Here is a 13,882-nt window from a genome sequence, read left to right as displayed (position 1 = left end):
TTTCTTGAATTTTTTTCACCCAGGTAAAAGGAGATTAGTATAACTGAATAAAGAAAACAAATTTGATTTTTAACTCATTTTCTCTACTAAATAATTATCTGTACTTCAACAGTCTATAAAATAGAATGAAAATGATCTGTAGGTAGAAATAATAGCATGATCTTAGAGAACTATTAAATAAATTCAGTGAAATAAAAAGATATTAAGGTGTTTCATAAATTATAAAATACTAGCAAATAGAATTCAGAAATTCAGTTTGTATATCATTAATCAGGGTCAGCCACTTCAGTTACTTCAGAAAGCAGCACACAGGCTACTTTGCCAGTCTAGACAGTGCTGGGCTAGGATTAGTTCCAAGGGGCTCGGATGCCCTCTAGCACCTTTGTCTACAGCTAAGCGTCTGTTTGGGTGCTGTGGGCATCATTGGATTACTCACCTGGGAGTCTCGATTGTTCTGCTGTTTGTAGCTCATGTAAATCAGCCTGATAATGAAAACTGGAATGTCAACAGATGCCTGCCCCAACTCATTTATGAGTTTACCCGGTATTGTCTGCATAGTAAAGCTAGTAGGAAGAAAGGAAACCTGTGAGCCATTTCATTTTTGAACATAAATGCCAAAATCCTAAGGAAAATATTACCAAGTAAAACCCATCATTGCACTTTAGACAGAAAGATATGCTACAATCAAGTTGAGTTCATCCCAGAAATTGAAGGTGTAACATTATGGAATTTATTAGTATGATTTTCTACAGTTTCAAGTTAGGTGAAATACCTAATTCAGTAATTCAGGTGTATAAGGAGCTTGTGAGACAAGTCAGCGCTCAATTTAAAAAGTTTAGAAAGGTGATTCAGACCTCATAGGTTCAAGCAGACTTGTGCTTGACATTCTAGTGCCCCACTGACTCTGCACCGCAGAGGCCGCTCAATTCACTGAACTTCAGTTTGCACCTGATGACAGGGACCCGCTCAGGCTAGGTATGGAAATGTTAGAAGCTAATTCATCGAAAGTGCTTAGGACATTGTCTGATACCTGCTGTGTATGCATAAAATGTTAGCAGCTTTTATTGTTTTTTAATAAAATCCTTGGATAAACTAGAAGCATAGCATTAGGGTTGTAGCATTAGCAGTAGCATTCTTGTAACACATCCACCACCGAAAGAAGGTCCATAAGAGAAAGCCGTAGAGCAGCAATGTAGCTAGTTTAAATGGGAAGGTGATTCTACCAAGTTTGCATCAAGATGGTAGGATGACAAAGCAAAAATGGACAAAAGCATTAAAGAAATTAAAATGCTACATTAACAGTGGAGATTGCTGTCACCTGATACAAACGCTAAGCAGCAATGAGGGAAAAGAGGCTCCAAGCAGACATGAAGCCCCAAGTATAATAGCAGGTGTGACCCAGGTGGAGAATGAACAAGTCACCCAGTGCTTTCCTCTGGCCTCCACATGTGCAAGCACATGAATACATGTTCACCACATGCACACGAGCACACATATAATCGTATACATACATGCAACTTACTCATGTGTACACATACACACGTACACCATGTATTCGCCAGCCCCCACACATACAGTGTATTGTACTTTTCTATTGCTGTGATAAAATACCATGACCAAGGCAACCTTACAGAAGAAAGCTTATTTTAGGCTTATAGTTCCAGAGGATTAGAGTCCATAAGGGTGGAGCAGAGGTGGCAGGCAGCTGGAGCAGCAGCTAAGCGTTTACATCTCAAACCATTAGCAGAAGCAGAGAGGGCTAACTCAGATGCACAAGTCTCTGAAACCTTACAGCCCACCCCAATGACACACACCTCCTAATCCTCCCCAAATAACCAACTAGGGGCCAACTATGCAAATGCCGAAGACTTGTGAGGAACACCTCACACGTGTGTATACACACACACACGCATACACACATACAATCATATATAAGCTTGTACATTTGGAGGCCAGAGGACAATAGTCATCCTCCACCTGCACACACAATCATATGAACATGCACATACAGATTCAGGCTGGTGATGCATATCTGTAGTTCAGTCTCTATAGACTGAGGAAGAGTATCTCAAATTCATAGCCAGCGTAGGCAGCATAATGAAGTCACCACTAGATAAACATGTGAGAGGTCCAGAGGTGACTGGCATGAGCAAGCTGACGTCACTGCAGAAACTACAGTGTATCAGTTTATGGTTATCACACAATCTAGTGAGAAAGCTGCAAACCCATGAATTGCTCTCCTGCTGAAATGTGTGTTTCTCTGTTAAGGTACTAGTATGTGGAAAGGGCATATGCATGAGTATTTCCAGAAAGAAGTTAAGAATGATGAACTTGAAATTTTGGGGGATTACCCTGACTTTGTGTTTGGAACCTTTTTTTTAAGCCTTCTCAGGTCTTATGTGGATATACATGGCCCCACATTGGACACCATTTGTAGAGTCTTCTTCTGTCCTGCCTGCTAGCTCCCAAATAACCACATAGAGACCTCTTATTAATTAAGAAAACTTGACTGATAGCTTAGACTTGTTTTTAGCTAGCTCTAATAACTTAAATTAGCCTGTTTCTATTAATCTATGTACTGCCCCAAGGCTCGTTTATCTGATCTACTTACTTCCCATCCTGCTTGTTCTTCATCTCATGGTGTTTCCTCGCAACTCCACCCTTCTTCCCAGTGTTCCCTCTGCCCTAAAATCCTGCCTAGCTATTGGCCATTCAGCTTTTTATTAAACCAGTCCAAGTGACAAATCTTCACAGTGTTCAGAAAGATTATTCCACAACATACAGTGTGTGTGTACAAGTGTACAGTATGCTTACAGTTGTCTGGTATATGGGTACAGCTGTACAGTGTGTGTGTGTACAAGTGTACAGTATGCCTACAGTTGTCTGGTATATGGGTACAGCTGCACAGTGTGTACAGCTGCTGTACAATGTATGTGCATTGTATGTATAGGAGTACAGTGTGTATATAGCTGTACAGTGTATATGCAGCTGTACAGTGTGTGTGTACAGTGTACAGTATGTCTACAACTATACAGTGTGTCTATACAGCTGCACAGTGTGTGCATACAGCTGTGCACTGTGTACAGGTATACAGTATTCTACAGTTGTACAGTGTGTGCACACACAGCTTTCAGTATGTGTGTGTACAGGTGTACATGGAGGCCAGAAACCAATGTTAGCTGTCTTCCTCTACCTCGCTGTCTTGTATTTTTGATGTAGGGTCCTTCCTGAACCAGTTACACTAGAGCCAGCGGAGGTCCTCTGTGTCCACTTCCCTGCTCTGGGAAGTGAGGCACACACTCACTGCACCCGGCTTCCTTGCATAGATGCAGGGGCTCTGAACTCAGGTCCCCATGCTTGTGCAGGATGTACTTTACTGACTGAACCGTCTTCCTGCCCCTAAATGCTAAACTTGCCCTAATAACACATTTTCAGTCCAGCACACTGAAGTTCCTTAGAAGAGAATAAACCCACAATCTAATATTACAGACAACAAGTACATGCACATCCGTGGATGTAGTAAACAACAGGACTCAAATTTTTTCACGTTAGTTTTTTTTCTTTTATTGTTTTTATCGCTCTATACATTTTTCTCCGCTTTCCTCCCTTCTGCCCCTCTCCTTTCTACCCTCTCCATCTGGTTATTTATTGGAGGAGGGGTATGCACATGCACAGCACACATGGGGAGGACAGCTTGAACAATTAATTCACTTCTTCCATCATGTGGATCTTGGGGACTAAACTCAAGTTGCCAGGCTTGGTGGCTAGTGTCTTTACCTGCTGAGCCATCTCACCAGACCAGGATTACATTTTAAAGGAAGTCAGTGAAACTCTTGGATAAGAAGAGCAGATTTGTAGAGTCAGGCAATCAAAAGCACAAGAACGAGTTTCACCGAAAATGAACAGGCAAGTATAAAAGAAAGGCAACTCAAGTGCAAATAAAAATTCCAAAATACAGAAATTGTGCAATGGTTAGGTTAAAGTATGCAGTTAGCACAGTAATGAAAGAAAGAAAAGAAGATAGTGTGTTGAAATTGTATGTAAGACGTCATAGAAAAGACAGGACTGGAAGGGAAAGATGGAATATTAGATAGGGCCTAGAGTCTAGTAAAAAGCCAGGAATGCAGCTCAGTGGTAGAGCACTTGTCCATACTTTGGTCTCTACTATTCGTGTTCTCTCTGTCCCAACCCCCATTCTAGACTTATTTTTATCTTATGTACATGGGTGTTTTGCCTGCATGTACATATGTGCATCATGTGTGTGCTTGCTGCCCGCAGAGACCAGAAGAGGGTGTCAGATTCACTGGAACTGGAGCTACAGATGGTTGTGAGTCACCTGACATGGGTGCTGGAAACTGAATCCCAGGTCTCTGGAAGAGTTGCCAGTGCTCCTAACCATTGAGCCATCTCTCCAGTTCCCTCTACCACCAATTTTGTTGCTGTTGTTGTTGCTGTTGTTGTTGCTGTTGATGATGATGATGATGATGATGATGATGATGATGATTGCTGTTTTTTCGAGACAGGGTTTTTCTCTGTATCTCTGGCTGCCCTGGAACACACACTCTAGACCAGAGGGTGACCTCGAATTCAAAGATCCACCCATCTCTGCCTCCTGAGTGCTGAGATTAAAGGCATGTGCCTCCCTTGCCCAGCTATTTTTTTAAAGAGGAAATGAGAAATTTCTAATAGGTGTTCCAAGAAAGATTTTAGGAGAATCAATACATAAGACTATTAACTGGCAGGGTGTAGTGCTGTGTGCCTTTAATCCCAGAACTCAAGAGGTAGAGGTAAAATCTCTGTGAATTTGAGGCCAGCCTTCTCTACATACTGAGTTCCAGGAGAGCCAGAGCTACATTATTGATTTGTCTCAAAACAAATAAACAACAGAAAGATTATTTACTGATAATTCCTCGAGTTGGTAAAGCGCTAAACTCTTCAGCTTGGGAATTCCACAGCATAGTCTTGGCAGTCTCAGGTGTTTTCTCCGCGGGATGCTGTGCAGCAGTGAAAAGGAGCCACAGGAGCACAGCTTGGAACTCTCACACCTTGAGCTCCACACACTGAACCCCAGAGTACATGCAGTGTACGTCCCATATATGAAACTCAAAAGTGGGTTGTCTCTGGCATCAGGGGACAAGAGGACGATTAATTTGGCAGAAGACGCTTTGTAAACCTGGGAGGGATGCTTCTGGGATTCTAATACTGATGAGATATAATGCATCAACAAGTTACACAGAGATTCATCTTAAGAAAACATATGACTTATATTCTTTGTATGTATTTTGTAACCTACAAAAGCTTAAACACACACTTAGATATAAGGTAGTAGTGTTGTTTTTTTCTGTTTTCTCGTCTTTCCAGCAAATACCCAAGCTTAGGCATTGCTTTCCCCGCTTGCAGGTAAAAATCTGATGGCGGGAATGTGCTATGACCTTTCCAGCAGTGCAGGCTGCAGAGAATAAAGCCACTGTATTGGTCTTGCAGGCTCCACATCCACTCCTGTGTCCTAATACTGCACATGCAGTGCCAGATAGAACACACATTATTTTGTGAAAGATAATTTGAGAGAGAGTGTTGTTTTCATTTTTGAAACAAGATCTCACTATATAGCCGGGACTAGCCTGAAACTTGCTATGTAGCCCAGGCTGGTTCAAACTTATAAAACTCCTGCCCTGCCAAAGTTCTAGGATGACAGGTGCTTTGTTATATTACTAGGCATGCAGCATTGCATCCAGCATGGGAAGTAACCTTTTATAGGAATAATGAGAATGGGGAACCCCTTCTCTCTGGCCTCCCTGGTGGGTGAGGCAGAGCCATCTCCATGGCTGTGCTTGAGTAAACACGTATGACGCTGAAGTCCTGGATGCATTTACAGTCTTTCTCTTGACTGGGATAGTAATAAAAACGGTCCTTAATTCAGGAATCTTCCCGAATTGATCTACTGAGACACTCTCTTTCAGGTTATATTAATCACTGTGGAAAAAAATCGAGCAAATAACCATATATGTTATAATCAAAATAATTAAACACCAAAATAATATCATTAGTCACAGGTTTTGGTGTTACAAATATATAAAACTAAAATGTTCAGACAACTCAGGAATGTTTCGTGAAAATATTTTTGAATTAATAATCATTTTTAGAGTAATTCAGTTGTGTTTCTTTACTAGTTTACTGGGATTGTGGCACTTTTAAAATAGTCAAAATAGTCTTATATATATTATATAATAATAGTAATAATGATCATTTATCAAGCACCTACTATATGCCTAGGAGTCTGTTGAGCATATTTTATTCATTTAGTCATTTACTGTTACTTAATCCTTTTTATTTGGTGGGTGCTCGGTGGCTACTGATTTGATTTGATTTTAGGACGTTAACCTATTTGGATTTTCATAGGACTGTAAGTATGGTTAAATACAGTGAGTGCAGACAGTATTGGGGAGGTCTTTGGGGGCTTAGCTATTACTTCTTATGAATTATGGTTGAGCTTGACAGCTGTCCTTGTGTTGACAGCTCTTCTGATTATAGCAGTTGTCAAACTCCATCCTTAAGCAGGTTGTAAATCCTGGCTTCTTCCGATTAAAACTGGGTCAGAGCCAATCGCAGGTTAACTAGAGGCCACTATTGTGCTACTGTCGGTCCTTACTAGTTTGTCTTAAATGGTCTTTGTGTAGAAACACATTAAAACCCTTATTTCCCCACATTTTGCCTGAGTATACTGAGTCTTCAGATACTGGTCCTCTTGTTATTTTGTGATTAAACATGTTCCTTGCTGGAGTATATCGCAGTAAGTGTGGTCTTCCTTATAAATGGCCTGTTAGCTCTCCCCTCCTCTTTCTCCACTGGGAATACTAATATCATTGCATCTGTGTCTCCCAGGGGAAATCAAGGCTTTTCCTTGCACGCGTGGTCATGTGATTGCAGAGTGGGCCGGCTTTGTATCCTCATGAGCCCTCAGGCTTCCACGGCAAGCACCATCTGTTGTGTTCCTTCCACACTGTTACAGGGCAGTGGGAGGAGGGCATTGGAGTGAAAATAAATAAAATAAAAAAGAAAGAGATTCATCATCAAAACCCCGAGGATTAATGGAGTCAGAAGGCTCACTGCTCTGAATGAAAATTCATCTTCACCTGTGCCAGTGTCAGGGCTGCCTGTGTGGCACTTGACAAATAGAGGTGCCCAGGGTCCCATAAATCCAGCAACTGCGCTGGTCCCTGCAGACTGGCTCAGGCTTTTCCAAGATAGGCTTCCGACTATTTTGTGTTTCCCTGGGCACTGTGGGCACAAGTATGGCCCTCGCTAATTTGGTGTGTGTTAGCACTGGTCCCCTCTCCGCTCTTGCCTTCTTTCCTTTCTTGTTTTCTTTGCCTTTGTTTTGAGAGAATGAGAAGATTACACATTCTGGCTTGTGACCTATGATTCACCAAAGATGCCAAAGGCAGGGGGATAAATTCTGAGAAAATTCTAACTTCTTAGCACCATGCTGGTTGGAAAGGATACAACACACAGACACACACACACAGACACACACACACACACGACAAAAGCATGCACTGGAAAGAATACTATTTTTAAAAAAGCAAGCTTATGATCAGAGATCCAGATCCTTTTCTTCAACAGCAAAGTTTTTGGCACCTGTATGAGCTGGTCTCCCCCAGGTACCAGCGTGCCCCCCCCCCATACCTCTTCAGATGACGATAAAACTCACTTGTGTAGCTTTCTGGGCAGGTCCATCGTTTATGTCAATCTGTCTCTTTTGCTCTGCTTTACCACCCTGCTTACCTGTGCTTCCACGTGGGTCTGTCTTTGTATGGACCTCAGTGCTTGTTAATAAAACTCTTTATATATGTCCATGTAGCACAGCCCTGCTCTGAGATACTGTCAGTTAAGCCTCACTCGCTTCCCTTCACTGAGTAGTTAAACCTCACTGGGATCAGTCGTGCTAGGAGACAGACAGCGCAGACTGTAGTCAACTAGCTATGGAATTCAGTTCTTTAAACTGCTCCTGAGCTGGAGCCTGAGTATCCCACACTTCACTGCTGGAGAGCCTACTTGATGGGACAGCGCACACGGGGCCACATTCTGCATCTTCAGCACTCATCTCAGCCCCTTCCTCTTGCTTAAGGGTTGGGTTAGAAGAACGAAGTGTTAGATCACGACGGCTATCCTGAATTATGGGTTTATATATGCAGTTTCTAACAGACACTGTTCAGAAGGTCCCACTTTAAAAGCTCGCCAAGTATGCCTCGCCAGGGTTGAGGCTGCTGCTGGTGGTACAGTTGCTGAGAGGCTGTTGTTTGGATACAGATGTTCTGTGGATAGGCTTCAGGACATGTGTCCTCACAGCTGCTTACCCCAGGCAGTGCATCTTTTACTCGCTTCTGTTTTATGAGACTATCTGCATTTCAGCCTAAGTAGCTATACAGTTATTTGTTGTTGTTAACTGCAGAAATTCAGATTGGAGGGGCAGTTTTAAATAAATTCTCAGTGTCAGTGGGTGGCCTGGTCATATGGCTCAGTGGTAAAGTCCATGCTTAGAATGCATGAGGCCCCAGCATCACAAAACAAAATGGTGGGGGAGACTCTGAAAGAAGTGTTCTAATTTTAAACACTTCTATGACCTTGGGCTGTGGTGGAGATAGTCCTGCCTCTGCCTTCCTCCCTGTCAGTACAGTTCCTCACTGGGATCTACTCATGCATCATGTCACCAAGCAGTTAGCTGCTCTAGGCGTGGAGCGGGTGATTCTTGCTTCTTTCTACCTTTTCTCCTGTTCTCCATCCATCCATCAAATGCTGCTTTCACATGCAAGAGAGCCCATGCCACTGAAGACTGTGAGGTAGGGTTCCCAACAGTAGCTCAGAAAATGCCCATGCTCCGCAATGGTTCATTTAGAACCAGGTTCTCTGTGGTTATGACAAATTTGGTTGATGGAGGCGTATGGGTTAAAACAAGATATAAAAATTAACCAATAAGAGGCTAAAACTAATGGGCCAGGCAATGTTTAAAAGAATACAGTTTCCGTGTAATTATTTTGGGTAAAGCTAGCCGGGTGGCGGGACACAGCCCACAGCTCCATCTACATTTGGTGACTAAGTAATTAGGATAGGAAATGTAAGAAGCCATCAAAGGGCTGGAAAGATGGTTCAACCATAAAAAGATGAGGCTCCCAAGCAAAAATATAAAAAGACACCAGAGCTACGCCAGTTTATAGCCTACCATAACTGACTTTTGCCAATAGTTCTTACTGCTTCATAGCGTAAAGTCAGACAGCTCTAAGCTGGAATCACTGGCCTTGGAGTGAAGGTTCTTAATTATTAATAGCACTCGAGCAGGACGGTAAGCTTACACACACACACACACACACACACACACACACACACACACACTGTTTGGCTGACTTGACGATTGAGGGAAACACAGAAATCATCACCCCTGAAGGTCAATCAAGGACTGCAAGCAGCTCAAAGAGACAAAGACCTTCCATCTCATTCTACCATAAGCCTCCACCTGAGTAACGAGTAGTTGTTAGGAGTCTACAGCTTGAGAAGAGGGGAGAGGTAAGAGCCTAAAGAGGCCGCTCCTGTGGCTCAGACAGGCGGAGAATGCCAAAACTGGCGGTGGAGGAAACTTCAGAAGAAACCATCTGGTACCCAGACTGCAAAGAGGTGTGAGCAGCTCCTCATTACCAGAGAAATTTAAAGACTAGTGTACTGAGTTGTGTTTAGCAGTAACAGAGCCAAGCCCAACCCAATTAATAGTTTGACCCACATCAGGGGCCTGACAAGAGAAACGTGCCCAGTTCTGGATGTACGTAGTGTGACTTCTTCAGCCTCTGTTGCCCTCTTCACAGTTTTCTGCATTCAGTCAAGAATCATGAGACAAACAGCACAAGAGAAAATAACATTTGCCAAACAATAAGTTAGTAATTGATAGGACAACTAGGACATGGATGATCTGAACAGTATTTCCAAGTTTCATTTAGTTAATATCTACAGAACATCCACTTAATAAACAATATATACTGTACACATGGATCATTCACCATGCATGTTCCATTATTTAGACCATGATCTGGGTCAATTAGAAACACACACACACGAGACAGTAGAAATCATGCAAGTTTTGCCATCTGACCACCACAGAGCTAAATTAGAAATCAATAACAGACATATATCTGGAAAACACCCAACTATTTGAAAATTTAACATAATTCTGAATGACTTATAAATAAAATTCATGGGATCAAGGAGGTGGCTCAGACGGTGAAGGGCACCTTTGCAAGCGTGAGGACCCGAGTCCTCTCCAGCACCCACGTGCATCTGACACAGTGGCTCATTCATGTCTGCTGACAAGGCAGAGGCTGGCGGTTCCTAGGGTTTGCTAGCCAGGGGCCAAGTTGAATTAAAAAGCTCAGGTTTAGTAAGACGCCTTGTCTCAGAAATATAAAGAGCTCAGGTTTAGTGAGATGCCCGGTTTAGTGAGGCGCCCTGTCTCAGAAATGTAAAGGATAAAGGAAGGCGCCAGTGTCCTGCTCCGGCCTCTACATCCGCCTGCCTGGGCATCTGCACCCACACCTCATACACACCACACACGTGCAAGGAAAGGTAAATTTCAGGAATGAGGCAGTGACCAGTGTCTCACATTGTATTGTAAAGCAAACGAGGAAACATGAACAGCTTTCATCCAGTAAATTAGATAGCCCACATGAAATGGAAAGATTTCTTGAAAGATATTATCAAAGTTTTCTTTCTCAAGAAAAGAAAAGAAACTTCAGTGGTCCTACATCCATGAGAGATTGATTTGGTAGCTTAAAACACCCTCAGTAAAATCCAGACCTCCATCATGTCTTGTGCTGAGTTCTACTAAATGTGCTGGATCATAGGTGTGTGCCCAGTTTTATTACAAATTTGATATGAATGCCTTTTTTATAGTTTCACTACATCTTTGTATGTCTAAAGAATGTTTAATTTTGTCTGTTTTTAAGTGTTTTAGAATCCTGCTATTTTGTATTTTTTAATTTTTTTTTTTTTACTTATTTTTGGTTTTTCGAAACAAGAGTTTCTCTGTAGCTTTGGAGCCTGTCCTGAAACTCAATCTGTAGACCAGGCTGGCTTAGAACTCACAGAGATCCACCTGCCTCTGCCTCCCAAGTGCTGGGATTAAAGGTGTTTGCCACCACAGTCTGGCTTTGCTATATTGTATTCTGCTTTGCTTTTTTTTTTAATTATAATTATTCGGCATTGTGCGTTTGAGATAAACCCATGTTGTGTGAAGTTGGAGTTTCTTAGTTTTCACTATTGCATGGGATTTCCCTTCTGTGAGCAGTGTTCTCTTTTGACATGTTGCCGCTGTGAACATTTGAGTCATTTAATGTCCACCAGGAACACTGCTGATCTCTACATTCTCCACATGCAAACTCTCCACCTATGTCACTTCCCTGGATGGGGGCGGGGCAGGAGAGAGGGCGGGGCAGGGGGAATAGCCTGTGATGACAAGCCAGCGGCCAGAGTGACTGCTGCCCCAGGGCGCATGCTCAGGCTTCCTTGCACCTTGCGCCGCCTCCTCCTCCTAACACTGTCTGTTGAGACTGTCTTCATTCTTATTTATATGTGAGTGCTGGTGCAGGCGCTCACCTTTGTGAGCTGCTGTTTGCTTCATTTTGTGTGAGATGCCTGTTTTGCCTTCAACTCTCAGCCCCATCTGATTGTTGGATCTCTGTTTCCTCCTTGATTCTAATACTGCCTTTGTCATCGATCCGCTTTCTGTGTATATGCAGAAGATAGACAGCTCTCTGCTCTGATCCTTTGGTCAGTTTGTCTGTCCTGGGACAGTACCAATGTCATCTTCATCACAAGTCTTGACGGTCTCCCCTCCTGTACCTTAGACCTGGTGACGCAGCAAAGCCCTTCTCTCCTTTTAAGACTTTGGGATCAGGGTGGCTAAGATGGCTCTGGTAAAATAACTGCTACTGCGTAATCACAAGGAAATGAGTCCAGAACCCCATCACACACAAGCCGGGCTGCCCCTCTGTAACCCCAGCTCTGAGGGATGGAGACAGCAGCATCCCAGGCTCTTGCTGGCCACCCAGCTTTAGAGAGTGAGAGGCCCTGTGGGGAGCAATGGAGGGCACTTGACACTGACCTCTGATCTGTATGCACTCACACACAGGCGAACATACATGTGAACATACAAACCCCCACCCAAGATTTCACAGTGATTGATGATCTAATTACTAGACCAGATTTTCTTTAATATGTAAATTTAGTTATATCTATATAGTTCCTCTCTAAAGATAAAGCAGAATCTTTTCTTTGATGCAGTACATTTAGCCTTTTGACATAGGTTATCATTGTTTGAAAATGTACATCAACATAAAACACTTAACCATTGCATTCTTTGCTTTTATTTTGTCCCTGCAGTCGGGTCAGAACCTCACAATTTTACAAATATGCTTAAATGTTTCTACGCAAGAAAAAAGATGTGGTTTTCTTTCCTTTTTTTTAGATTTATTTATTTATTACATATACAACATTCCTTCCATGTATGTTTGTATGCCAGAAGAGGGCACCAGATCTCATTACAGATGGCTGTGAGCCACCATGTGGTTGTTGGGAATTGAACTCAGGACCTCTGGAAGAGCAGTCAGTGCTCTTAACCTCTGAGCCATCTCTCCAGCTCAGGATGTGGTTTTCTTAAGACTTGTTCTCGCTGCAGGGCCTGATCACGCAGCCACCGTAAGGGTGCGTGCTGTTCTGCCCACCCTGACAATTCCTGCCTCACAGGAGTGGTTTCCCCGTCTTGCTGTAAACTCGTTCTCATGTTTGTCAATTTCCCTTGCAGCTGCTGCCTGCGAGTTTTTGGACATCGTGGAGCTGCTGCTCCAGTCTGGCGCTGACCCCACTCTCCGAGACCAAGACGGCTGCCTGCCAGAAGAGGTGTCGGGCTGCAAAGCAGTCTCTCTGGTGCTGCAGCGGCACAGAGCTAGCAAGGCCTGATCAAGAGGTTGGAAAAGCACAGTCTGATAGGGTAGGACTTCGGGATGAAAGAAACTGCAAAAATAATACTTCTTAACCACCCATCTTTGGTATGCATTGGCTAATAAAATCAGTTCTGAGGAACTGGGATTTGGCGTTTCAGCAGTTCATTCTCCATGCATACATTCCGGGGGAGCACAGTTTAGGTGATGAGCATGTGTACTGCACATAATAGAATCCAATTCTGCCGAGCACGCTTTGAAATTTATCACTGCTGTAGAGGGTGGGGAGAGGAGCAGACAGATCATATTTCACGATATTAAACATGGCTACGCTTGCTCCCTCTCTATCTTTCTATCTCTCTTTCTCAACGCAGAAGCAAAATGTGCCGATCAGCACCACACTGACAGTCAGGGAAGTTTCCAGAAATCCCAGCACAGTAAGGAGCAAATGGACCTGTAGCGTTTCACAGCTAATCTGAATAGGCGCTTAAAAATGGCTGTGCTGTAAAGATGGACTTGAGAGCATAATCTAGGGAAGAGGAGGAGTGTGAAGGAAGGAAAGCAAGAGAGAGAGGGGACAGAACTTTGTCACCTGGGCCTACGAATGTCAGGTCAGCAGTCACTGGAAGCTCAAAACCTTTAACATTTCAGCGTAGCACTAAGCAACCTCACTTGTGGATTGGGACACAGGTGTGGAGAATATCTATTAAATCAGGATTCCTTAAACACTAAGCAGGAAAAGAGTTTCCCTGGGACTCTAAATTAGCTATAAAGGCCTTTGCAACAGTAATCTTAAAAAACCAACTCAGGCCTGGCCTCCTATCTGCTGAGCTGCCTGCTTGCCTGGACGTTACTGTTGGGTTGCTTCCGGGTACTAGGAGAACACTGCTTTGTTTTAGAAG

At 43.1% G+C, this 13,882-nt stretch overlaps 1 protein-coding gene across 1 annotated transcript in view; it reads left to right on the top strand.

Annotated features, from left to right (window-relative positions):
• Positions 1-13,128, top strand: part of Acbd6 (acyl-CoA binding domain containing 6) — a 148,430-nt gene extending 135,302 nt beyond the window's left edge. Inside the window, exon 8 of the mRNA XM_038349353.1 lies at positions 12,845-13,128. Within this exon, the coding sequence (XP_038205281.1) occupies positions 12,845-12,999 (155 nt within the window). The 3' untranslated portion in view covers positions 13,000-13,128. The remainder of the gene's footprint in view (positions 1-12,844) is intronic.
• Positions 13,129-13,882: the final 754 nt, after the last annotated feature.

Source organism: Arvicola amphibius, chromosome 12, assembly GCF_903992535.2.
Source record: "Arvicola amphibius chromosome 12, mArvAmp1.2, whole genome shotgun sequence".
NCBI lineage: Eukaryota > Metazoa > Chordata > Mammalia > Rodentia > Cricetidae > Arvicola > Arvicola amphibius.
Note: the sequence above shows the minus strand (reverse complement) of the source record. Positions and strands in the feature narration are given on the sequence as shown.